The sequence below is a fragment of the Meriones unguiculatus genome, chromosome 12 (genome assembly GCF_030254825.1).
Source record: "Meriones unguiculatus strain TT.TT164.6M chromosome 12, Bangor_MerUng_6.1, whole genome shotgun sequence".
NCBI lineage: Eukaryota > Metazoa > Chordata > Mammalia > Rodentia > Muridae > Meriones > Meriones unguiculatus.
Window position 1 is genome coordinate 11,969,812 of NC_083360.1, and position 27,474 is coordinate 11,997,285.

Below are 27,474 nucleotides of genomic sequence, written 5' to 3' on the forward strand. Positions count from 1 at the left end.
TTGCTTACTGTTTCCTCATCTTCGAAGAGAAGGAGGGGCCAGCCATTGTCGACGGCTCCTGCTCCACTTTCAACTCCAAGATGGTTTTTATGTGTGCTTTCTCCCTGTAATTTAGCCATATACATTAGAGCAGAAAACAATCCTCTCCTAGAGGGGTGGAATGTTTAAACTGTCCTCATTCCTCACAGACTTCTTCCCCCAGACTTCTTCTTGCGTGTAAAGGAATGGCCAGACCATTCATTCCCTTTCTGCCATTTGCGGAAACTGACGCTTTTTCCTGCTAAGATGATTTCTCTCCTCCCTGATCTAGAATGCAAAAATGTAACGGCATAGTCACACATACCTCCCTCCTACTCCTGTGTTCTGGCCACTTCATCCTTCCACTTTCCACGGGAACGACTGTTGCTATGTGTTTTCAAGTGATTGTTTTTTACATCATGTATGTGTGTGTGCTTTGTAACCCAGTATGATATTTATGAACCCACTTAAAAAATGACAGCAGGAGGAACAAAAGTTCCAAACCCCAAATAGCCTTTGGAGATTGTCCCATCACCCAAATATGAAGATCGTGAGTCTTTTCATGGCTGTAGAGTACTCCAGGACTGGAAGTACTTCTTTTACTTAAGCTGCAGACATTTTGTCTTGCGCTGTGACGACAATGACCTGAAAAGCCTGTATTTACACCCTTTCCCACAGATCAGGTGTATTTGTAGGACAAATTCTACAAGCGGGAGCGCTGGGCTGGCGGTGACTGCACTTATATTTCTGGTGGGTGTTGCCTGATTGCCTTGTAGAAATGGCCGTCACTGGGAACACACGAGGAGGTGTGCCTGCCCCCACTGCTGCCAGTGGACGCTGAAATCTCACTTTGACCTTGAGAGTCTAATGGGTTAGAAATGCCATCTATGTTGCTTTGCTTTTCTGTTCCCGAGAGTGGGGACTTACTCATCATTGAGTTATGATTAGCTCACATTTCAGCTGAACAGTTACCCTAACCCTTGTGCATTGAGTCCGAAGGAAAGCACCCCCCCTCCTACAGAAGCCTGCTTACGAAGGAAAGCGCCCCCGCCTTGGGCTGGCACTCGCTGTTCCCCTGAGCCAAACAGCCGAATACTCTCTCTCTTTACCATCTCGGATTCCCATGCCTGCCTGCATCTCTGCCATTGCTCTGGTCTCTGGCCAAGCCAAGCTGCCTTCTCCTGAATAGTCAGTTCCTTTGCTCTTTGCCCCGATTGTGCTGTTTCGGCCACTTTCACCCTGTCTTTGGCTTTGTCTCCTGGAGAACTTTTTCTCAAAGCCCAAATGGCATCTCGTTTCTCCCATAAGCGTGATCTAGACCCCAAGTCAGTTGTGTTTCTGCTGCTGATCTGAATTGGGCTTATTTCCTGTTTGATTGGCACACCGGATACGTTTGCTTGTATTTGTTAATTTGTTTGTTTATTTGTTTGTTTGAACCATTGACAGGAGTGTTTCCCTGATACAAGACTTCAGTTCTTATCTACCTTTGCTTCTCCATAGCTCTAAACCAGAAAGGAAAAAGGAATCTCTTTTCTTTAAAGTAGCTTGAAAACTTTAAGAATTATATTTATTTGTCTTGTTTGTGTGTGTGTGCGTGTGTGTGTGTGTGTGTGTGTGCGCGCGCGTGCGCGTGTGTGGGTTCTGGGATTTAACTCTGCTCATCATGCTTGGCAGCAAGTGCCTCTACCCACTGAGCGATCTTGCCACCCCTCTTCCCACTTTTAAGACGAGGTCTCACCCTGTACCCCTGTCTGGTCTGGAGTTAGTTTTGTAAACATAGCTGGTCTCGAACTTGCAGAATCTTCCTGTCTCTGCCTCCTGAGCAGGGGGATTAGAAACATTTGTAGTCACAGCCAGCAAATGAAATGACATTTTCTTTAAAGTTGTGGTACAATGTTCATTTATAAAGCTTACTGTTTTGAAGCAAGGCGTTCAGTAGTGTTATGTAAGGTCACGTTGTGCACAGCTGCCACCGCTCTCGTCTCTAGCACATTCTCATCACCCTTCAATGAAACTCTAACATTAACCACTCATGCCCTTTCCTAGACCTTGGCAATCCCGCTTCTATGTTGTCCCGAGTCTGACTCCTCTGCCTTCTCCTGTGTCTCAAACAGTACTTCCTGTTTTGTGCTTGGCTTTTTTCACTTAGCGTGTCTTTACGATCCATCCATTTGATAGACTAGCAGACTCCTGCTCCGCTGTAGTGCGCATAGACCACTGTCCTTCTCATCTCTGATGAATACTTGACCTGCTTTTAGCTGTTGCAGATACTGTGGCTATGAAGATCAGCAGGTAACTACCTCCTCACGTTCTTGCTTTCAACCTTTCCGGGTATATTTGGAAGAGCAGTCATGGGATCAGATCACATGGTTTTTACATTTTTAATTTAAAATCAGAAGTGGCGTTAGTCTTTACATAGAAGCTGTGCCATTTTACAATGCCACCTGCAGTGCACAGGGATTCCAGTTTCCCCACATGCTTGTCTTCTAGTTCTTTCTTTTTTTTTCTCTTTTCTTCTAAACCATAGCTATCAAAATGGGCATGAAGTGGTCACAGTGACCTTGTTTGCTCTGGACACCTGAATCACAAAGTCAAGTCAAGAAGGGCTCAGTTAGTCATAACTCATTACCTCACACTCACAGCATTGGCTGGACTCTGTAACCAAGATCCTCAGATTTCCGGAAGAAATGCACACTGTGAGAGGACTTGGGTACTTAAAGAAACAAACAAGTGGGCGCACTGCTAGACTCTTTCTTGGCACCAGCTACGTCGTGCTGTGGTCTGAGCCTGCCTGTGTGGAACAGCAGAGACATCAGGCTTGTAGCCTTGTCCAAGCTCCACACTTACAGGAGATAAGTACCCAGGCTGGCCTTCTCTTCATGTTCCCTAGTGATACCCTTTCAACTTTTCTCCAGCCCTTTGATTGGCAGTATCTGACCACCATTTGAAGTAGTTTGTACATGTCGGAAGCTGGCTCACCTCTTTCATTCGATGACAGGTTCCTTTCGCTATTACTTTGCCAGGGAGCAGCCTCGTCTCTTGGAAGCCAGCTCGGGAATGATTTCCACATAGCTTTGAAAGCCACGTTTTGATCAACAGATGTTAGTGAGCGTAGGGAGAGAGAGTTTGGTGTGACCCAGTCTTCCTTCATGTGCGTGTTAGTTTTCTTCAGTATAATGGTGGCGCTTTTGACATCTCTTACTATACACATTCGTTGCTCTTACATAGATCTGTAGTTTTTAATGCCAAGAAAATAACATCAATTCACGCCTGTGTTAATAGGATGACTTTTAAAACATTCTGTATTACCTTTTCTCTCCTTTTCAGAATTTTGTGCCATCTTTGGGCAGGCACACTTCCCTGACAACATCGGTGCTGCCCAGAGCAGAGCAGAGCACGACGTACACAGACTTTATTTATTTTACCTCCTTGGAAGGGAGCGTGCGCAATGTCTCTGAAGTCTCCGTGGAGTATTTATGCTCTCAGCCTTGCGTTGTCAATTTGGAGGCAGTTGTCTCATCCGAGTTCAGAAGTAGCATTCCTGTGTACAAAAAGAGATGGAGGAATGAGAAGCACCTCCACACCAGCAGGACGCAGATAGTACATGTGAAGTTTCCAAGCATTATGGTGTACCGAGATGACTACTTCATCAGACACCCCATCTCTGTGTCCACCGTGATTCTCCGGGCCTGGATTACTCACAGGCACAGTGGTGGAGGCGTCAATGTCCGGGGGGAGGAGAATTTGCTGCATGCTGTGGCCAAGAATTACACTCTGCTGCAGACGGTCCCACCTTTTGAACGGCCTTTCAAAGATCATCAGGTGTGCCTGGAGTGGAACATGGACTACCTTTGGAGCCTCTGGGCCAATAGGATCCCACAGTGTCCTCTGGAAAGTGGTAGGTCACTTGCCTCGTGGCAGAGCACATTCCCGTGTTTTCAGATCACTGGTGTCATTGCATGACAGCGGGTGCAAAGTCCTTCTCCTAAATTATGAGTGTGTGTGAGTGTGACCCAGAGTCAGCAGAGCAGAATTTTGCATGAGCCGTTTCTCTCTATTGTGTCAGTGTAAAGGATTTGAAGTCAAGTCATTAGGCTTGGCAGCCAGCACCTTCACCCACTGAGCTATCCTGCTTGGCCCCAGAAGCAAATTCTTAAGTTAGCATCAGTAAGACAAGCAAAATGGTGTCTGTCATTTTGGATTTGGGGACAAAAAGGAGCAAAATAAAAAAAAAAAAAATGAAAGAGAGGAGAAAGATTAAGGGGGAATAGGGTAAAAGATGAAAGACAGAAAGGAATCAAGGAGAGAGCCTTTGAGAGCTTTCGAGCTGCTTAGAAATAATAATGCTGCTGAAGCAAGAACTGGCTCCCGAGCAAGCCCCACAGCTTCTGTTATTTATAAGAATAACGTTTTATCCTGGAGGAGATGAGAGAGACCCCAAAGCAATCTCTGTGCCAGGTGGGGGGGGTTGTGCCTCAGGGTAGCAACTTGTGGCTGGGGCCACCCTGCTCTGCCACTTCTGAGTGTGTGCCAGAACTTGTCCAGCCTCTGTTTCCATCCCCTAGAAAATGGGCTAACGGATCCTTCTCTCAGAACAAAGTGATGTGGACTGGAGGAGCTGCAGGTGCTTAGCAGGTCACCAGCCCTCAGCACCAAGCTGCCTCTCTGATGGGCGAGTCCGAATTCTGCGTTTTATCCTAAATGCCCTGTGGCGACAGCCCACACAGGCTCCGCACAGAGGCTCCTGGGTCATTCCTCAGCCTCTCTACACTTCAGGGATGGAGACCGATGGCTCGTACTTAGAAGTGGGCCCAAAGTTCTCCAGCAGGAGCGGAAGCGCCGGCTCCTGGGGTGTTGGGCACCTGCTAGTTCTTCTCTTCACAGGCACCAGGAGTCAGCTAGGTCTGCTCCCAGACCCTCCCCCAGGTCTGGTATTATTTCCACCCATGAGCACTTGCAAGTGAAATATCTGAGTGTTCTTGCTTTAAACACAGTTTTCCTCATCTACCTAGGACTGGGGATAGAGTGGACTCAGCATTTGAAGTGGATTCTGATGCACCCCCAAATTTCAATCTCTGGTGTAGGGGGTGGGACTGTGGATGGGACTTTGAGCTTGTTTTGACTATTGCCCAAATCCTAGCTGGCTTGGCAGGTGCAGGAATTCCACAGCCCGTGACAGCAGACTTTTCCAGAGTCAGTCCCTCAGACCTAGTCTTCTCAGAACTGGTATGAGAGAAGGTGATTTAAGGACATGAGGACATGAGTCCATGTTCTGTCTCTAGTGACACGCTCTTTCTCACCTTTGGGCTGTGATTTCTGAGAAAACTGGCTGTGGTGGTTCCTTGGTAAGTCTCAAAGTGCCTTCTTGTATAATAAAAAAGCGTGTGTGTGTGTTTGTGTGTGTGTGTGTGTGTGTGTGTGTGTGTCTCCCTCTCTCCCAATCTCGTGTGTGTGGCCAACATATAGGTTTGCAGTCCTTGCTGCATACATCAAATAGTTGGCATCTTGAGAACTCTTTATTTGACTCTAATTGTAGACTCACAAGAAATTGCTTTTAAAAATGATAGAACAAGTTCTTTATGCCATGGTCTAGCTTCTCCCATTGATACTGCATTCCGTAATCACAGTACAGTATTAAAACTAGAGAACCAGTGCCACTAAATACTGTTAACTGTAGGCAGGCTTCATAGTATTTGTGTGTGTGTGCATTGTGGGAAGAGCTGGGTAATTAGATGCCTGGAATATGGGAGCTCTGTGCGTATGGACATGCCACCCTCCTCTAGGCAGGGCCCCGTGCTAGCACCTGTCTGGAGTGCCTTCCACAGGGATCCCTAATCTGTCCAGGAGAAGGGAGCACAGGGCACACACAGCTAGTTTTGCTTTGCCTCTGACTTCATCAGGCTTAATGACTCCATTTTGTTTTTAGCAAATGTATATATTTCTCATTGAAAAATGACCAGATTGCAAGCAGGACGTCTTGAAATGAAATCATTTATAAACTGGCTTGTTCTTGGGGTGTGCTGAAAATGGGAGCCTCCTTTTCTTTCTTCTGTTGTTCCTTGCCCTGTTTGCAAGGCCGAGGAATGGCACAGTGGGAAATTTCTGACTGCCTTCTTGAGAACATTAGCTTTGGTATGAGAACCGATCTAATGAAATCGTAGCACAGAGGAAAACCTTTCTTAGGAGTTAAAAATCACTGAAGATGGAGGCGGGAGCTTGCACTCCCAAACTAGCTCTGCACCTGTAGCTGTGATTCACAGAAAGGAGGCTGGTTCCTCTTTCTCCTTAAAAGAGAAGTCACCTGAGTGAGAGCAGCAGGCCTGGGACAGGCTGCGACCTTTGATCTGGGTGGGGCTGTGGGCTGGCGGGGGCTGGACTGAAGCCTCATTCATAGCACTTGCTCTGTTGCTAGACAGCAGTCAGGTGAAACAAGAGAGAGTATCAGGAGACCCCAGCTGAGCTCAGGGACACCTGGTGGGTCTCGGGCCCCTTTGTAAACTGCAGCCACATTGAGACAGGGCTGGGAAAGGTTTTCTGAGCAAAGCATCTCATATCCTATATGGTCCTGCCCTGTACCCCTACCTGGCTTCATCTTCTTTTGTTGCTTATGAAAAGACTCAAGCTCCCGGTGCCCGGCTATTCCAGGAGAATGGTTGATGTGCCCTCTGCTGCCGGCTTAGCTTATGTCCTAGGTAGGACTGAGTACCCTGGGACAGGTGCTGGGCCACCGGTCTGTCTTTTGGTGGACAACAGTTTTCATCCAGCCCTGCTGAGCAAGCCCAACCCAGATCAAAAGCCAACAGCTTTCAGATGCATTGTGCCAAAACTTTGCCACATGCCCTTCTGCATACCTGTCCATGGAGCCATAGGAGGTTGGGCAAGCAATGGCTGTGGTTCAAGTTTCTGTTGTCTGTTTCCTTGGGGGAGGAAGGAAGGCCATTATCCTGTAAGTCCTGCATACGCCTGACTCATCCCTGAACTCACTGGAAACATGGGGGCGGGGTGGTTTGGAGGGGTGACATTCAGTCTAACCTGGGCCACCCTCCGCCCTTCTCCGGGTCACACCCTAAGGAGGGAGCCTGCCAGCACGGATGGCCACAGCTGCAGCACTGTATGTCCGGTGTTCCGTCTCTCCTTGCCACGTGGACCTCTGGCACCCTTGTGTAAGTCACCACCCTCCTGGACGCCGGCCACAGCCTAGTGCTGGCTTTCCAGTGTCACCCTTGCCCCCCCTCTCTCTCCCCCGGAAGCCTGTGCAGTGCGGCTGACCTCATTCCCCCTCTAAGCCCCCTCGCCCTGTTGCTCAGGATCAGGTCATGCTGTTGTGTAGCATTTGCTGGCTTGATCTCCCAGCCTGGTTTCAGCCAGCCACAAGAGCCTGCTTGCTTCTCCCTAACGAAAGCACAGTCAGTTTCACTCTGGGACATTTGAGTGAGTGTTGCCTCCTAAAATGCTCAGCTCCCAGGTCTCTGTGTAACTTGCTTCTTCATGTTCCTCACACCTCTGCTCAAATGCACACTCCCATGACCACCTACTCTGAGACAGTGATATTTCCTGGCATTATTCCTTCAGTCTCCTCCATAGCCTAAATCCACTGGATGCTATCATTAAGTACCTATACTTTTCTGGTTTCCTGTGGACCGCGACAAGGCAAGATCCTTACGCTGCGTTCCAGTGAGGCTCACACTATGACAACACACTGATGCCCTAACCCCTGCTGCCACAGGGGGTGGGGGACGAGGAGGTGTGGAGCTACCTCAGAATCTTCACTCGGCCCCATGGGCCATAGCTTCCCAGGTGGCCCGTCAGGGAGCCACATTGGCTAAGGCTGCAGACTCCCAGTCACCTCTCTTGCAAACACACATGGCTCAGCTGTGTCTTAGTAGGTGGAGGCCAACACTCACACTCTTAGTTAATCCTAATTCAGTTCCTTTGACCTAGAACAGCTATTTCCTACACTGCCCCAATCAGTCCCACCAGCCCATCAGCCTGCAGCCTAACCTCCTACCGCCTTCCGCGTCTCCCTGCTGAAATTCTCCCTAAGCTTCAGCAGCTGGTTCAGACCGCCCCCGCCTCCCGACCCCAAATATATACAAGTCTGTGATCGCGTCTTCCTTCCACAATCAGAAATTGCCTCTCTGACCTCTGCCTTCCCGAGCCTTCTGCGTGCATCTCTCCTGTGACGTGTATTGTTTTTAGTTAAAAGAAGCAAAGGTTGGCTCAGCCTGTATGGACCCGCTTCTTCCCCAAATCTGGAATCTCACTGATGGAGACCTAGTCCCTCTCTTTAAGGTGGTTCGTGGGAGACAAACAGCTATGGCACAGCTACAGCCACCCTCTATTTCCAAGTCCTTGTCATGCGCCAGACACCGTGGGAAGAGCCGAGCCGCTCTTCCCAATGCTCTGCCGTCTGCACTTGCCGATGGGGAAGCGGAATGACCTGTCTCAGGTCACACAGCTATTAACTAAGGAGCTAGTATTTAAGGCTGGCTCATTTGCCTCCCAACCCTCCTCTTTAACCATCGGGTTAGACAGCTGCCTGGGGTTATGGAGCCATTTATTTGTTATTTATTTATTCCATGCCATTCACCTTGTAAACTACTATGCGTTTTATTAGGTGCTTTGCCGGGGTTTGTCACACAGGAGGTGACATTTGGACAGAGACCTGATGGCTAAGCATAGCCCTCACGGTCAGAGGAATGGAGGGGAAGAGGTCGGGCAGAAAGGATGGTGGGAGCTAGCGCTGGATGGGCAGCAGTCGGGCTAAATGGGTAAGCGGGCTCTGAGGCCGAGTCTGCGCTGGCGGGAAGGATCACATCACTGGACTGTCGGCGTCTGCCGTGGGATGAAGATGCAGCATGCCTGAAGTGTCTCAAGTACCAACTTGGACTTGAAGGCAGAGTCTCAGGTGTGATCGAGGTCACTCAGGACCACGCTGTGAAGATTTTCAGGTACCACGCTAAAAGTAGTAACCAGTCCACCCTCGTGTCCCCCTTCCTGACACGTTTTCTGGTTTCTGATAAGAAACTCTTGGGAATCATGAATGTCTCCTTTTTCCTTTCAATGCAAGGGCCTTCTCACCTTTGGATCCAGTGGATCAGAAGTGTGGTTACACTTATTTGTTTGGGGTTGAGGGATATGCACATGCCACAATGTGTGTGTGTGTGTCTGTGTGTCTGTATGTGTGCGTGTTGGGGTGGTGGTCAGGGGACAACCTGAAGGGGAGTTGATTCTCTCCTTCACCATGTGGGTTCCAGGGTTCAAACTCAGGTCATCAGGCTTGGCAACACCTTCAACCTGTAAGCCATCTCAACGCTTAAAAGTACGGCTTCTTATGACTTCTTATGACGAAATTCCATTGCAACAAAATAATTGAAATTTAAGTCAGAAGTTGGATCCAGGCTTGACTTGTCTTTGTGGAAAAAAACAAAACAGACTACCGAACAAACAGTCCATGCACCAGGATTATTCAGGCCAACGACGCGATGATCCATTTCTAATTATAAGCTGTTTATTTGGACTTTTATACCACCGATCCAGTCTCCCCACCCCAAGTCGACCACAGTAACCTGAGTTTCCCAGGAACAACCCTAATTAACACCTTGCATCTGCACTGCCCTTTGCAATGCACAGAATACCTTTTCTAGGCACATCGTCTCACTGAATCCTTGCAACGGTCTCATGGGAAAGACAGTATTATCCTCATCCTCTTCTTAATGAAAGGGAAAAAGGAGGTTCGGGGACGTTATTTAACTGGAGTCCAAACCTCCATTCTTTCGGCTCTGCTGTGCTGCCTCCCTGAGATATGCTAATCCAGCCCTAACCCAGGTTCTAAATTAGAAGGAAGACTTTTTTTTTTTTTAAGTTGAATTTTTATCGATGTGAATCATGTTTCCTTCACCCACTGGACTTTGTCTCTTTGAAGCGATTGGGCTGAGCTGAACAGCCTCAGAGGCCCGGGGTGGGGAGGCCAGGGGAATGTGTGGTACAGGCTTTTTCTCTCTGCCTGCATGGCAATGTTCAGGGCCTTTGTTCTCGTCTTCCTCAGCTGCAAAGGTAATACATGTACCTGGTAAAAAATTCAAATCTTGTAAAAAGGTTTAGCGGGAAGGAGCCGCTCCGCCCACCTCAGTTTTCTGGTCCTTTTCCCAGAAGCAAACTCGGTACAAGCATTTCTTGCTTCTCCTTCCAGAAGGATCCTCTGCACACAGAAGTGTTAAGTTTAGCTCTTTGTCTCCGCAAGCGGTTGATAGCCTAGGAGAAACTCTGCCTTACACTCATTAGTGATACAGCTCGGATTTTTCTCCATCAGGGCATGTTGCTGGGATTCGTTCTTTCTGACAGATCCTTAGCAGTCCGTTGCCTGATAGTCTATCACTTATTTAACCTGTCTTCTTGGACTGGCATGCGGGTCCAGTGTGTGGGGGTGTGAGTCTGTGCTCAGGTATGTTGGGTTGCATGCGCCAGCGTGTGCACACGTGGGGGCCAGAGGTCAGTGGCAGGTGTCTATTACTCTCACGAGCCTGCTGGTTTGGTTAGACATGCGGGCCTAGGAAGCCCCTGGCACCCTTCTGTCTGCACCTCCCAGCACTGGAATTACAGCGAGTGACGCCAATACCTAGCTTTTTTTTTAGGTGCTGGGGGTCTTTATGCTTGTGTAGAAAGCAGTTTACACGCTGAGCCTCCCCAGCCTCCACCGAGGGCTTTTCCCTCTTTTGCTTTCAACAGTGTTGCTTCTCTGAGCATCCTTAAGGGAACCTTTGTGTACATGTGAGTATGTTTGGAAGCTGACTTCCAAGGACCAGGACCTATAGTCTCAAGACTCCTGAGAGCAGGTATCCCACAGACTTCCCAAGGAAACCACTTTATCACCCAGACACCTTCCGGAGGCACTTATGATTTAAAACAGCCCTATTAGGACATACTGATTTTATATTCCGGCTTGGCTTTAGAGGCACCAGTGCACTCAATATCCGCTGTCTTTTCAGGCGCCTCTGTGTCGAAAGCACCACATCACAGGATTGAAAACTTGTACTTTTTTTCTCCCTAGGTTCTGCTAGCCACAGAGCTTCCTTGCAGGGAGATGCCTAAGTCTTCTATGTGCAGGCTGGGTATCTTTCTCTGTGGTGTCTTCCTGCTGCGTCAGAAGCTCATCTCGAGAAAGGCCTTGCTGCATGGATTCAGGACCTTCCCAGAGTTAGTCTTCCATGTCAGGGTCCCAGTCTTCTGGCTGGACTAGACAACAGGCTTTGAGATTCCTCTAGCCCCTGCCCACTCAAAGATAAGACTTAATATGCAACAAGCACTGGGAAGAGGTGTCAGTAAGGCCTGAGGATCTCTGTTTAATTCCCAGAACCTGTGTAAGACACTGGACACTGTGGCACTGTGCCTGTAATATATAGCACCAGGGGAGCGGAGACCAGAGTGTCCTTGGCCTTACTGCCTGGCCAGTGGAGTTGAATTGGTGTGCTCTAAGTTCAGTGAGAGATCCTGTCTATACATAGATAGATAGATAGATAGATAGATAGATAGATAGATAGATAGATAGATAGATAGATAGAGATAGATAGATAGATAGTCAGATAAATAAAGTGGAGCTGGGTGTGGTGGTGCACACCTTTAATCCCAGCACTCAGAAGGAAGAGATAGGGGGATCTCTGTGAATTTAAGGCCAGCTTCATCTACAAACAGAGTTCCAAGACAGTCGGGACTACACAGAGAAACCCTGTCTTGAAAATCAAAGCAGAACAAAAAGAGAGCAGTAAAGGAAGACTCCTCATGCTGATCTTTGGCTTCACATCCTCAAGCACACACAAACTTGTACACACACAAACATGTATACACACAGACACACCCCAACCAGGAAGGGGTAGGAGCCACAGTCTGCCTCTTGGGTGGGATGCTAGCCTTTGCGATGAAGCAGGGTGGTGCTGGAGGACCCCTCCTTTCATCCAGCTATGACAAGCCAGGCTCTAGCCTGAAAGTAAGGCACAGAAGATGCTGGGGCCTTGGGAATTCAAGGCAGCATTAACTGACTAACCAATATGGAAATGTTTTAGTGTTTCAGCAGCCAGTAGGCATGGCAGCTTGTAAGATGTCGTTTGGTTACTAAAAACGCCAGTGGTGTGTTGTGGGGAGCTCCAGACTGAGTCAGAGCTGAGACTCTTAGTAGCTAACAATTCTCATCAGGACATTGACATTTTCCTTGTCGACACAACAGAAATAGTTCAGGAAGAATTTCAAACATGCACTGCCTTCATGGCTGTGTGTGTGTGTGTGTGTGTGTGTGTGTGTGTGTGTGTGTTGCTTCCTTCTCCAACTTCATCTCATCCAAGAAGAATTGAAGGAATAGACTTGAAGGAAGGATTTAAAACGATTATTTGTCTTAGCTATCGTGGTGCACATTCTAGAATTGTAAAAAAATGTTGGGAGAAAGTGAGACAGGCTTAAATTCTAACTTTGATATAGTTTCATGTGCTCACTTATTCAGCAATGTTTATATGACTCCCATCAAGCACTGTGGCACTGTTCTAGGCTCTGAGAATGGAAATGAGTGAAGGAAAGTCCCTGCTTTCATGGACCACACAGAGACAATTGGATAAGTCAGTAATCTCTGTGGACCTAACTTATCTGTAAATGTTTTGATGGTGGATGATACTGTCACTTTCAAGTCTAGTCCTATGATAGACATCACTAATCAACTACAAATGATTCTTGACTTATGACAAATTAAAGATTTTTCAACATGTGTGTGTTGTATATGTAGATGTGTGTGTAACTATATACATCTGTGTGCTCATGGAGTCCAAAGGAGGGTTTGGGGTGTCCTCCTTTATTACTTTCTGCCTTATTCCTTTGAGATTGGGTCTCTCCCTGAACCCAGAGTTTGAAATTCTGAGTTGGGCTGATGGTCAGCTCCGATGATTATCAGTGCTGGGGTTACAGGCACACATAAGACCATGGCTGGCTTGTTACACTGTTACCTCATGTGACTCCAGTTCCTCCTGGTGGCCTGGTGAGGACTTTTAACTACTGAGCCATGCCTCCAGCTCTGAACTTTGTGTTTGTTTGTTTGTTTCTTCTCTCTTTCTTTATGTTGTTGTTGTGTTTTTTTGTGTGTGTGTGGTTGTTTTTTTTTTGTTTGTTTGTTTGTTTGTTTTTGTGGTTTTTTGTTTTTGTTTTTTTTTTTTTTTTTTTTTTTTTTTAGACAGAGTTTCTCTGTATAGCCTTGGCTGTTCTGGACTTGCTTTGTAGACCAGTCTGGTCTCAAACTTGCAGCAATCTGCCTGCCTCTGCCTCCCTGAGTGTTGGGTTTAAAGGCGTGCACCACCATGCCCAGCTCAACCCTGGGTTTTTCAACCTTTGACAGTACAGAATCATACCTGCATTATGATTTCCATTTTTAGTACAGTACTAATGAATCATATGAGCCAACACTTCATTATAAAAATAGGTTTTGTGTAAGATGATTTTGTTCAACTGTAGGCTAATGTGTGCTCTAAGCACATTTGAGGTAGCTAGACTATGCCATAATGATCAGTAGATTAGGGTAGTAAGTGAATTTTTTTCATATTTAATTTTTGCCATTGAAATTTTGGGGACATAGTCCTACCATAAGCCAAGGAACATTTGTCTGATATTTCCAACAGTTACTGTCAGCTAATGGACAACAAGCGTATATATTCTGTCCTAGATGGATTCTAAAATGTCATTCTTGCTAATTAGTTTTGATTGTAAAGGACACATACGAGATATAGAGGGAAAAACACAACAGAACAATTAAAGCTATAGATTTGATGAGAAAATACCCACGCCTTTGGTTTTGTTAAGCTCCAAACCCATATTTTTTGCACTGTTCTTTTCGATGTTTGGGTTGAGAGTTCTCCCTCCACAGTCCTTGGCTGCAGGCACTTTGATTCTAGGGTGAACAAACCTCTTTCTCAAAGCTTCTTTTTCCTGGTGTGAGGTTTTGCTTTGTTATGTGCTTCAGGCTTCCTGGCATGAATGTGGCTATCTGGGCTCTTCTGAGTCCCTCGACACAAAGAAGTGAAGCCAAGGTTGAGCTCGTATCAATCTTTATGATGAACTATCTTCAGATTCTAAAGACCTCTTTGCAATGTTTCCATTTACAGCCTCCATCACGATACTCATAACAGACCAGCAAGTCCTCTGTGCCCAAAAGGAACTCAAATTCATTTCATGATTTAGATGCTTTGAAAGAACTGGCTTGCTTAATCCTATTAAATATATATATATAAGGGCTGGAGATTCTAAAAACTGCTTTTGGGATTTTCAGATCATATTAAACTCAAGGTACTTCAACACTTAACTAGAGGTTTTTGTTTCTCTTTGGGAAATGAACTGAGCTGTTTAGTGTCCCAGGCTGAGGACACCTGTAATATATACCAGTCCTGTGCATTTGATGACTCTTACAGAACCCAGCTCTCCTCTCCAAGAGACCCAGGAAGTGTGGGATGTTTCTATCATTGAATTATGGATGTTTAAACCCAGGAGCATTTTAAGAAAGAGAAAGGCAGAGTTATTCCTAGGTCAAGTGAATATGGAAAATAGAAATATATACTTAGCCTTCATTAAAGCAGTAGACGGTAGATAAGGAACCGAGGAGCCTGCTTTCCCTATGGGATCTGTTACGTATGTGCCTGTGCTGTAGAGTCCTGTATTTGTGAACAAAAGTGGAGCCCTTTGCTATATTTAGGGGCGTAGTCATTTTGTGCAGAGCTGATATGTGGGGTGCAAGTGGAACCTTCATAGCCACACCACAATGGAGCTGGGATGTGTTTAGCATGTAGGGGAGCCTGGGTTTCATCCCGAGAGTTTCGATACCAGAATAATACAAACTGTGTAAATTTTACACGTGTGAATTCTAAAACCAGATAGCTTGATCTTGAATTCCAATCCCACCTCATTTTTATTTATTTCTCAGCAAGGCTCAAGTTTGCATCTGTTAAGGGCTAAACAATCCGCTTGATCACTTGTTGTAAAGTTTGGTGCTATTACCCTTGAGTTGTGCTTATCACACTTCCTGGCACACACCAAATGGTAGTTACCATGTTGGCAAACTATGCCTCTGCTTCCCAGTCTATACACTGGCCATAAAAATGAGGATGCAATGAGGTAGTCTTTCCAGCAGTGACTTTACTATCAGGGGTTCTGTCGAAGTGTTAACATCATCATAACACACGTTGAAAATGTTTATCCTAGCATTGAAGGACTGTGTGCAATGTGGCTAAGAACACAGAAGCCAGATGGAGATGTAATTAATGGCAGAGTGCTTGCCTGCCTTGTGCAAGGCCCTGGGCCCATCTTGAGTACCACAAAGAGATGGGATGGATGGATGGGTGGGTGGGTGGACGGATAGATGGATGGATGGATGCCTGAGTTTAAGCCTGAAATCTGTTCTTATAACTTCTGAACTTTGTGAACCTAACCTTGGATTTCCCTTCCAAAGAATGGGACTAATACCAAAAACTGTTTTTCTAAGGTTGTAATGAAAACTAATGAAGACTGTCTTGCTGATGTGCTTAGCATGGCGGTTCCTGGCTTAGATCCCTGCTCTGCGAATGCTTGTTCATAATCTTCGAGGATTGCTTTAACTGTTTGGCTGGAACTAGGAGCTGAGGGTGCCGGGAAGGGTGTGACTTAGGAAGGGGTCTGCTCCGGAGAGAACTGAAGGTGACTTCTGTGATGTTTGCAGATGCAGTTGCCCTCCTGAGTTTCCCATATGCCTCCAGTGGAGAAAACACAGGCATCGTGAAGAAGCTCCCAAGGTTCCGGAATCGAGAGCTGGAGGCCACTCGGAGCCAGCATGTGGACTACCCCATGTAAGTGTGGGCAGCTCGTGGGCTGGTGAGATGGGCCTGCTTGTATCTGACCACCTAGTAGGATAGCGGAAGAACCCCTTCCAAGGACACAGCTTGGTAAGGTGGTTTTCACAGATGCTTAAAGAGAATTGGAGATCCAGGACAATTTAATGTTAGGTGGAAATTATTTCTGCACACAGGAGCCTTTCATTTTCCTTCATCTTTTTGGGCTGGTCCCAGAGATGGCATGAGCAGACAGCAAGGTGTTGAAGCCCTGGTCTTCTGAGGCCTCGGGTGCAGCCATCCAAAGCCAGCACAGATTGTAGTGATGGCCTTGGCCCGTTCTGTCCTGGAAGATTGGATGAGCTGCTAGAACACTCAGGGCCTCTGATCTCCTCCATTGATTTCAGCAGAATCCACATCTATTTTTCCTTCTGCTGGGCCGAAGATGCTGGAAATGGCTCCTAGCTCACCTCAGATCAGATGGATTTAACCGAGTGATTTAATTCTTCCTGTGCTGCTGGCGGTAGAAAGCTCTTGAGTCACTCGCCGAGCGTATGTTCTCCCTAAGCTTCCTTGTAATAACTTATCTTCATGAGCTTGCTCAGCTGGGCGGGTCAGGAGGGAAGTCTGTGACACCATCTGTTTGCATATTGTGACACTGACTTCAAGGCCAGCTTACAAAGCCCAGAATATCCTGAAAGAGTTCTTTGGCTGTATTCCCCAAAGGATTGAGGGCCGCTGCCTCCTTAACCCAGGCTTCAAATTAGCTACCGGGGTAAATGGAAAGAGCAGGATGCGTTTGTTTAACACTGAGTCATGTGTCATACACCGAAAGCCCTGAGTCCCTGCTCCTTGTCTCTGAACTTGTGGTCTCCAGCATAGCATGGAGCCCACTGCAAGTGTTCTGCAAGGATTTCCTGAGTGGCTGATGCATCATGCATATTGCCTAAAACTGTCTTGGTTGAGTTGGCTACTGTTATTTTATCCTCATCGCTTAAGTCACAGATGTACACTTTTCCCCTTTGGTGTGTGTGTGTGTGTGTGGGTGGGTGTGGGTGTGTGGGTGTGAGGGTGTGGGGGGGTGTGGGGTGGGTGTATGTGCACATTTTGTATGTGTGCAGGCAGATCCATGAGCGCTTGCATTTGGGGGCCAGAGGTCAGTCTTCAGCTGGCCAAGTTGAGCTGGCCAAGTTGTTTTTGAGGAAGGGTTTCTCACTGGCCTGGAACTTGCCAGCTAGGCGAGGCTGGCCAGGGAGCCCCAGGGGTTCTCCTGTCTCTGCCTCCCCAGTGCTGGGATGACAAGCAAGCACCCCTCCTCCTGGCGCTTTGCCTGGGTTGCTCAGGTCTTCATGTTCATAAGGCTAGCACTTTGCCACTGAGCCATCTACTCTGCCATAGTGTCTCCCCCCTTGGCTTTCTCCCCCAACTGAAATAGCCCCATGCAGGAGTGGGATAATTAAATAAGTTATGTCCTATCAGTTGGCCAGAGCACCCTAACGTGAGCATTAAGATGGCGCATCTGTGTTCACGTGTCACGTGGGGATGCCATTTGCAGAACATTACATTTGGGGCTTTTATCTTTGAAAGAAACAAAATTGCTCAAAAAGCCCTAATTATGTTTTTTTTTTATACCTTCTAATCACAGATATTAGAATAGCTCCTTATCCCATCGCCTCTTATTAAAATCCATATTTTTATTCACTGTCTCGCTTTATCAGCCTCAATCAAGAATTCAAATTGCTGGCACGTGAGCATCTCTGAGAGCACCAGAGCAGTTTTGGTGCAAGGTGGAACGTCAGCGTTTTGTGCAGAGGAGCTTAACTCCTATCTTTGCAGTTACTATAACTACCTCTTTTGTCTCAAAATCTCAGGCTTTGCAAGCTGATCTCCCATGATGAACACTGAGGCAAATCCACCCCTTCGTTAGAAAGAAAGCAATTTACTTGGTCATTGTTAACTGTAATTACCTGTTCTTGGATGATATCAATCTGCAGAATTTTTCCCCCTGCCTCCTTTAGGGTCACTGTCTCACTCTGGCTTTATTTACTCCGTTATTGCAAGGCCAGTCTCTGTGGAATTCTGTACTTTGTTGATTCTAATGAAATGTATGGCACACCTTCTGTGTTTCTGACGGAAGAGGGTGAGTATAAATAGAACCTTCAAATGATCTTGTAGTTTCATTATACTCTTTCTGCTGGCAGAAACATCTGTCTAGAATAAGGAAGATACTGTCATCGACACAGCTCTGTGAGGTTAAGAGGCGCATTATTTTGCAAGCAGTCAGTGGTGATTGCGTGGGCATTGTAATCATGCCACTTAGACGTGTAATCCAATAAAACAGGAGTGAACAATAAAATTGTTCACTCCAGTTTTTTTTTTTAAAGGGAGAGAAGTTGATTATTTTTCTTAGATTCGACAAATTATCTTCCTGAAAATGATCTGGGATTATGACAACTGTAAAAACTTGGGAAAATAAATACTTGAGAAGAGATATAGATGAATCTTCAGTTCAGGTTGTTAGACAAAGTTGTCTTTGCTTTCTTTTCATTTGGAAATAGAAATTGAAAATAGAAATTGGGTGTTGTTTATGTAGACAAGACCATAGGGAATCGACCATGAGCTTCAAATTAAGTCTTTTTTTTTTTCTCCCCCTTAGGGGCTAAAAAAAACACATATTTACAAAGAAATGTATGGACAAATGCATTTTTGAGTGTTGCTCTTTTTGTTTGATTTTGCTTTGCTTTTCTCCTTCCTTCCCCACCCACCCCGTTACTCTCTTGCTTTCACTCTCTCTTTCTCCTTTTCTCTCTTTCTCAAAGTCTCCCCATGTTGGAAGGTAGGAACTCACTGTGTAAGGCAGAGTCCTGGGACTGGGACAGGAACTCTTCATCCTCCTGCCTCAGCCTCTGATGCTGCAATTACAAGTGTTCACCCCTGCACCTGGCTTGGCTTGCCTTTTGTTTACAGGAAAAAGGGGGAATGTGGTTTATTCTTGTAACTTCTTATGAGGATTATTGAAAAAGCGTTGCCTCGTCTTATACCATGAAGTGTTCCTTGACAATTTCATGACTTGTTATTTTCATTGTAGGCAGTTTGCATATCCAAATGCATCTTGTCAAAGGAGAAGACCTGGCTGTAAAAACAAAATTCACCCTCCCTCTGAAGGAGTGGTTCCGTCTGGATATCTCTTTCAATGGAGGCCAGGTATCTTCAAGTGTTTTTTTTTTTTTCTTTTTTCTTTCTTTTATTAATTACATGTTATTCACTTTGTATCCCTCCTCCCCTCCTGATCCCATCCTCCATCCTCCTTCTTCACCCATGCCCCTCCCCAAGTCCACTGATAGGGGAAGTCCTCCTCTCCTTCCTTCTGGCCCTAGTCTATCAGATCTCATCAGGAGTGGCTGCATTGTCATCTTCTATGGCCTGGTAAGGCTGCTCCCCCCTGGGGGGGGGGGAGGTGATCAAAGAACAGGCCAATCAGATTATGCCAGAGGCAGTCCCTCTTCCCGGAGCCCTGGGAGAGTCTCTTTTAAGTTAAACATTGTTGTCAAGCCAGAGCCACAGCGCCTGGGAGGGAGTTTGGCAAGCGATGTGCCCTTTACAATTACGCACTTGCTAAATCGAACTTTATAGATAGAAGTTTAAATCATAAGAGTCTCATCCCATTTAATTAACTTTCCACTCTGCAGTGAATGAGTAAATAATATAGCCAGCTCTGTAGCCACAATTATCTGAGTTATTCAGTCCTTTCTCCCCTGGGGAGATAGGCTTCATGCACATAAGCGTCAAAACCACACTGGCCATGTTTACATGGCCTTATTAGATCTACAACTTTTTTTTTAAGGGATTTTATTGGCTAGTTCAGCTAAGAAATGATTTGATTGTTTTTGGCAGTTGAAACAATTGCTTATGTTTGGTACTAAACACATTCGTAATAACCAGTGCGTAGAAGTGATGATTGTGGTAGGATGGAGGGTCTTTATCTATTTTGTACATAAAACATTGCTCGTAACTGCTTCAACCCCCCCATAACGGCGATTTTTATGGATTGTGAGGAATCTGTTGTTGTAATTGAAGATGATTCCATTTCTCCATGGATGCGATGCATGCTAGCTTTTTCTGGTTACTTTATTTTCTCATCAGCTTCTCTTATTGATTTGTGATTTTCCTGGAACAAAACTGGAGGAGGCGTTTTGTTTGTCTCGTGCATTAGATAATGCATGGCCCTCTCCTGTGCATGAGGTTCCTACCATTCTGTTTTCTGAAGAGAAAAAAAAAAATTAATCAGGTCAGTTCTTGCCGCCCTCCTCAGAGGAGTATGTAAGATGCCAGCATGCTGTTTTAACCTTAAGAGGTCTTCAATACCGTAGCTGAGGAGCACGTCACCCACGCCGTGTATGTGAGACACGGGATGCGTCACCAGGACAGGCAATCAGACCTTCAGAGCGGATTCGTAGCTCTTACTCTGCACCTGCTGTATGTGAGGCACGGGATCCAGTTACTTATAGACTATTTATGGAACCAATGTTAACCACGTGAAGAGAAGTCATGAGGCAAGCTTAATTGCCAAATGATTCATATTGATTTCTAGAAGGAAGACAGCATTCCATGCTGGGATGCTCAGGGAAGTGTTCGTGTACAAGGTGTTTTTTTTTTTGTTTGTTTGTTTTTTTTAATGTTTGGGAAGAATTTAAACGGAGAAGGGGGATGGTTCTGTGCATGAATTGAAAGTTCACAGAGAAGCCGAGTTGACTGGAGTTGCTACAGACCTTCTGGAGACTAGAAGTTAATGCCTAGTTTTGAAAGATGTTGCTGGCATCTCGGGAGAGCCCTCTTGCTGTATTACAACATGGCATGGGCAGCACTAGATGATAGCCAGAAAGAATATTCCGGCTCAGAGCTTTCTTTTTCTTATTCTTAATTTTTTATTACAACTACATATATTTATTTTAGTGTGTATGTGTGATATGTATGTGTGTTCAGGCATTCACATGCCACAGTAAGTCTACGAAGGCCAGAGGACAGTTTATGGGAGTCGAGTCTTCCCTTCCTCCCTATGGAATGCAGCACAGGTGGTCAGGCCTGGTGGATCCATCTTTATGAACCCTTAGCCATCCTTTGGACCCCCTTTTCTTAGATAGCTGCTAATCCCATCCAAGGGTCCCATCCTCATGGCTTCATATAATATGAATCCCAGAGTTTTCACCTCCAAATACCATCAACATGTGCATTTAAGAATTAAATTTACAATATATAAACTTGAGAAGTATAGAAAACTAATGGAAGAAAAGTTGTGTCTTTGGGGCTAGAATGTGCAGAAACTTCAATTTGGACTTCAGCTGGCAAGGCAGTCGAGAATCCTGGTGTTGAACCACCAAAGGGTATGATCCCTTAGGTAGAGAGACGAGCTGCATGGTGTAACGTGGAGTGCAATGTTTGTGTGTGTGTGTGTGTGTGTATGTGTGTGTGTATGTGTGTGTGCGTATGTGTGTATGTATGTGTGTGTGTATGTGTGTGTATGTGTGTATGTATATGTGTGTATGTGTGTGTGTGTACTCTTTTGCTAGTGGGTTTCATATGCTTCCAGTCTTGTCTTTCTTGCTGCCTCATCCGGCCTTTTTCACGCACATAGGTCTAAACCTCTCCTGGGGTTGCCACACTTACTGCTTTAGGCAAATGAATTGGTCACTTGAAGTAAATGAGAGACTTACAGTGAGAGAGACAACTGGTTGAGTCCTTTTCTCTTCTCCCATGCCCTGTGACTGGTAGGGCTGGTTTCTAATGCTTCTGTTTGTCTTATGTAGACATAGGGTGATCTCTTAGTCTTTGAAGGTCATGACTCGTTTGCTAAACTCTTCCTGTGGAAGTATGTGTGTATGTGTGTGTGTAAAAGTGTCCCCATTAGTTCAGCGACCCACACAGTGGTCCCAGCTCTAAGAAGAACCTACTTGAGACAACACATAACATCTCAAGAAAACCGTAATCCTCACCGAAGTGCAATGCCTGTTGTTGCTCAGGGGAGGGGAGTGGGACCAGCAAGCCAGGACAAGCAGGCAGCACCAGTCTTGCCTCCCCCATGGCTCTGGTAAAATCAGTCAAGCTTCTGAACCTGCTTGTACTGTCGGACGCTCTTCCCTGCTTTCTTCACAACACGTTCAGAAGCACAGACACATCCAATCAACCTCTGGCTTGCAGTCTGGAAGCGTCCGAAACCCACTGGCAGAAGTTGCATCGTAGATATTTTTAGACACACCATCCAGTCATTTGGGAAAGCTAAATTTATTAAGTCTTAAAATATACATGCGGCTAGTAAACTGTTAATTTTATTTTTGTAGAAAATAATCAGGAGATTGACAGGCACATTTCATGAGTAATTTACATCATGGGTTGTGTGTATTTTTGGGGTGTACAGCCTTACCTGACCCTTGCATCTCTCTCCCTCTGTAGATAGTGGTCACTGCCAGTGTTGGATGGGACTTGAAAAGCTACCATAATCAGACCATTAGGTAAGTATGATTTTAATTCACAAGTACACTGCTCTAGGGCAGTCTTCATGCTGTAGCCTGCAACCCTAAGATTACAATGCACACCTCATTTGGCTTTTCCAAGCCAAATTTTTTTTTCTGTATTGTTTTTATTTTGTACTTGTTTTTACATTTTATTCCCCAACCCTCCCCTCCTCGTGTGTGTGTGTGTGTGTGTGTGTGTGTGTGTGTGTGTGTGCATGTGTGTGTATGTACCACATACTCAGGTATGCAGATGCTATGGTAAGCATGTGGAGGTCAGCCATGTTGTATGTGTAGAGACAGGCCACCATGTACTTGTAGAAGTCAGAGGGCAACGTGCAGGTGTTCATTCTCCCCTTTCCACGATTTAGATCCCAGGGATCAAACTCAGTTTGTCAGGCTTGGTGGCAAGTGCCTGAATCCACCAATCCATCTCTGGGCCCAAGCTAGGCTTTGTACTTTTCTTTTACCAACCATCCATTTTCCTGCAAATACATATATTTGGTACCAAGCAAGGGAAAGGAGTCAATCCTTTTTTCCAAATCTCACCATAAATTCTTCCTTCGTGCCACTTTGTAATTTATTTTCTTCGAGAATTATCTCCTACGAAGGATTCTAAAGAAAATAAATCTAAGTATTAATGTTGCTCATTGAGAATGGCTGGAAACTTTGGCATCGTGTAGAGCATAAAAGCAGACAGTCTTCATATTTATGCTCATAATCTAGGTTTGAAATGTGTGTAGCCATTGATATCGGCGCAGCTTTTCAGCCCCCTGTAACCGTCTCCACACGATTTGCAGAAGCTGAGAACTGGGGCTCTTGCCATGTGCTTTGTTGTTTTTTAATTTGCTCCTATATCCACATGTAATAGTGGGTTTTATAGCATCAAGCCTTTATTAGATATTTGGGAAACTTCATCATAGCTGGATACTCAGATTCTCTCAGAAACTGGCTCCTGAAGAAACCGGAGCAGAGAGGGGGTGAGGTGGAAATAGAAGCCACACACTTTTCTTCAACCATTCCTGATTACAAGTAAATCCAACCGGTTTCTAGTAGGCTTATGGAGTTTAGAATAATTCTTGGTTTGTTGGTTCGTTTGTTTGTTTGTTTTTCTGTGGTTGGATTAAAGGATTAGGGCTTTCTGGAAAGGCTAAGGCTGTGTTGTCACTTAGCTGCAAAGAGGTCAAGAGTGAGTCAATAGCTGTATCGAAGTGTAGAGAATGAGCCTCCGGTGTGCCAAAACTAGTAGGCAGCATCCAACACAGGCAGGTTTTCTTTATGGAAAGAGCTACTGTGACTAAATCAAGGGACAGAGGAGCCCAACAGGATCCAAGACTCTTGGAAATCTGTTCCGTACAGTGGGCTCTAGAAATTAAGGGTTGTCTCAAAATGTAAGTTGAAAGCAGAACTCCCCTCCTCTCCTAGCCCCCAGCCCCAACTGATTGTATTTCAAAGGTGTCTTTTCTCACACAAAGGCTTCCTTTTCTACAAAATCCCAGGATCCCAGAGACCAACACAAGTGAATGTAGACAGATCATAGTGTGATGGCTGCTGGACCACAGTTAGGGAGTGAGGGGCAGCATGCCAAGGGCATGGCATCATAGGAGTGACAGCAGCTCACTGCTAAGGTGGCCAGGGCCCACTACCAAAACCCAGGGAGGCCGGGGTCAGCAAAGCTTCATCTTCTCTATTCTCCATCGTGGTGTTAACAGGGCCACCATCCAGGTACTGGGAGAGGTGACCAGGACATTCCTGTATGCCCACATCTATACAATGTCTCTTTTGGATAAAGCTAGTCCTGTGGATTTGGGAGCCCTACTGGTGATGGTAGGGTGGGAAGGCAATTCAACTCACGAGTGATAAGAAAAAGACATTTGAATTCAATATTTTTTTTTAAATGAATGCAAGGAATCAATGAACAAGATGCCAGACTTCTATAAAGGCAGGACTGATATGAATATAGTCCATGCTCATATCAGTATCCCAGGAAGAACATCCAGTGGTCATACCTAGTCATACCAGAACCTGTCCTGAGTGCTCTTCGTTGCCACCTCTGCAATTGCAACCAGAGCCCCACTTTTACAGTGAGGCAAACCAGCCTGCTGAATAGCATCACACTGAAGGCTTCCTGGCTGTGAGCATTGTAACCCTCCTAGTTCTCCTCTTTGCTCTTCAAATGTAAACATAGCATTGGTTTTATCCTACAAAGGAGGGGGCAGCGTCCCAGGAACAGAAATGAAGTGTTCTGCAGCGTGACACTGGGCACAAGTCAGTGGCTATGATTGACACTGGGTGACAGGAATGCCTTCAGGTTACATCTGTCTGTCCATCCATATTTATTGAGCATATTTCACATGGTAGACACAGGGCTTGATTCTAGGGATGGAAGAAGAGAAACAAAGAATGTAGCCTCTGCTTCCAGGAAACAGAAAAAAAAATTCAATAAAGGAGAATGATACCGAGTAATAAAATTACAATTTTAAAGTTACAGACTGTCAGAAATGTTAGGAAGAAACGGATAAAGTGGCTTGAGAGACTCAGAATTTAAATTAGGTCCTGTCCTCAAGTCTTTTCTCAAAGAGACTGAAAGTCTAGCTGTTTGCTAATTCTGAGCCCGGCCTATCTCACAACATTGGTGAATCTTCAGGGCACTGGTGCTCTTCACTAAAAAACCAGAGCCCTCTATGTCCAGATAAAAGGAAAAATAGTTTGCCAGAGTATCTGAGGTTTTCCAAGGAGACCAGTCTGAGCTCTGGAAGAGTCTAGCTCAGATTTCACGACAGTAAAATTGATGGCCATCGAACCGTGCACAGTAGAATGGTTCTCTTGCAATCTTGTACGAACACTGAGAATTTCAGAGGAGAAAATTGTGAAAACATGATGTAGAGATGCATATGGAGACCAAGCTAGGCACATCTACTGATGGTTGGTAGTGATGACAATTTAAAAATTACTGAGCTGTGACATGGAGACCAAGTAAGTTGTTATTAGGTGTATGTGTGTAGGGGGGGAGGGAACAGCAAAAGCAAGGACCCTTTCCTTAAGCATCTTATGTTAAAAAATACAGTAGTTCTGCCTTACCCAGAGGTTCACTTTGCATGGTTTCACCTATGCAGTCAGCAGAGGTCCAAAACCATTAAGCGGAAAATCCCAGAAGTAAACACTGTGTACACTTTCAAGTGCATAAAGTTCTGAGTAGCAGGATGAAATCTTCGCTGCCGTTCCTTGTCCTTTACCGTGTATCCAGGCAGTGGGTGCTGCCTGCCCGTTACTTCGCCTGGTCTTCGGTTATCACACCCCCTGTCAAGATCTCAGTGTTCACACCATCCTCAGGCCACTTAAACATTTTCCAAAGCAGAGAGCAGTGACGCTGGAAATTGAGACGCCCCTAAGGAGCTGTTAGGAGCTTTCTCCGAAGCATCGTCTCACACAGGAGCAATGAGCACAGCACCGAAAGGTACTTTGAGAGGAGAGCACATTTGCATATGCTGGCATGCTACCTGGATTGCTCTACTTTATCGCTTTTCCGGGCGGAGTTTATTAATTGGAGCCCATCATAGGTGTGGAGATGCAGACCGGAGACCAGCCTGGGTAGAGTTTAGAGCAAGGCAAGGTTTCAGTCATCCACTGGAGTTTTGGGGCTGCACCGCCTGGGTGATGAGGGACTGCGATTGGGGACTGCATGAAACTTTCTAGACAGGGACCTCCCTCTGCTCTGAAAACTGGAGTTTGCGACTGTCTTTTTTGGAGAAATCACACACAATTCAGCCTCTCCCTTCCTAAATCGGAGGGAAGAAAAGACACTTGTGAAACAGTTTGAGCCCCGAGCCCTTCTAGATTTCTTCAGTTTATCTTGCCATCTTTCATGGCAAGATATTTATAATAAATAATAATTATTTATTATAATTCCATAACTAAAATAACCTCCCTTTATTGAGTCCACTCAAAGGAGTAATGACTTTGCATATGTGTGTACGGTGGGGGTTTTGTTTTTGTTTGTTTTCGTTTTGTTTGTATGTGTGTATAGTACTAGGGGTTGAATAGATAGGGTCTTGTCCACGCTCTGCCACTGTGCCTTTTGTGTTTTCTTTTGAGGCAGACTCTCACTATATTGTCCAAAACAGCCTTGGATCTTTGATCCTTCTGACTCATCTTCCTGACTAGCTGGACATACAGACCCAGCCTAACTTGGTCTATGGTAGGAGGAACTGTCTTTTTCCCTGGTTGTATTTTACTAGATTATGTGTTGAAGTGCGTGCCAGGATTACAATGAACATACAGCCGGCGGTGCTTTGTTCAAGAAATAAACCCATCCTGGTATAAGTATGTGCCCCGGAGGGTGGGAGCAGAAGTCCAGCAGCGAGAGGAATGATCACACCTGTGGCTAACAGCCGTGGTGGCTACCATGCATCCAACACTGTCTAAATATTTTATGTATTAATTGATGAAGATCCAAAATCTAAAACCTAAATGCCCCAAATCTTGCAATTTCTGAGTGTCCCATCAGAGTTTAGAGCATTTTAACTGTTCAGGACTTTTCTGACGTCAGAAAATTTGGGATTTTTAGATTTTCTAATTCAGGGTATCCAACCAGTTGAGTCTATGCACTTACTGGAATATCTCGAGCCCTCTGAAATCCGCAACATTTGTGCTCTGAAGCATTTTGTCTATTCAACCTGTAGTCCATTCAGTCCTCATAGCAATCCTAAATAGACACTGTTATTTCCATGTTTAAAAGGAGGAGGAAGGGATTGAGGGCTCCAGAGAGCCTCTCCAAGGGAGCACCCCATCATGTTCTGAGCATTGGCCAATAGAGTTGCAGAGAACTGGGCACCTCAGGCAAGCTGGCTCCTAATAAAGCCTCTTATCCATTCAGCACCAAGGGCTGGCATGAGAGCTGTTAGAACATTCCAGTCTTTCCAAGGTGCAGGAAAAAGGATCGGGGAGGAGCAGGACAGGGACAGGGAGAGAAAGAGAGAGGGGGGAGGATTCATCTTCCCTAGTCCATCAAGGCAGAGATATACAGAGAGTGGAAGGAAGAGGGAAGGGTCTTTTCCGCTGGTGTTGTATGAGCCTAAGCTAGTTCATTCCTAAGTGCTAGCTCTTGTGACCGTGCTTGCCACTGA

At 45.7% G+C, this 27,474-nt stretch overlaps 1 protein-coding gene across 1 annotated transcript in view; it reads left to right on the top strand.

Moving 5' to 3' along the window:
* Sel1l3 (SEL1L family member 3) overlaps nucleotides 1–27,474 on the top strand; it is a 110,761-nt gene that overhangs the window by 9,484 nt on the left and 73,803 nt on the right. Inside the window, exons 2-6 of the mRNA XM_021644299.2 lie at nucleotides 3,346–3,916; nucleotides 15,734–15,860; nucleotides 17,861–17,982; nucleotides 18,931–19,046; nucleotides 22,290–22,348. Coding sequence (XP_021499974.1) covers nucleotides 3,346–3,916; nucleotides 15,734–15,860; nucleotides 17,861–17,982; nucleotides 18,931–19,046; nucleotides 22,290–22,348 — 995 coding nt within the window. The remainder of the gene's footprint in view (nucleotides 1–3,345; nucleotides 3,917–15,733; nucleotides 15,861–17,860; nucleotides 17,983–18,930; nucleotides 19,047–22,289; nucleotides 22,349–27,474) is intronic.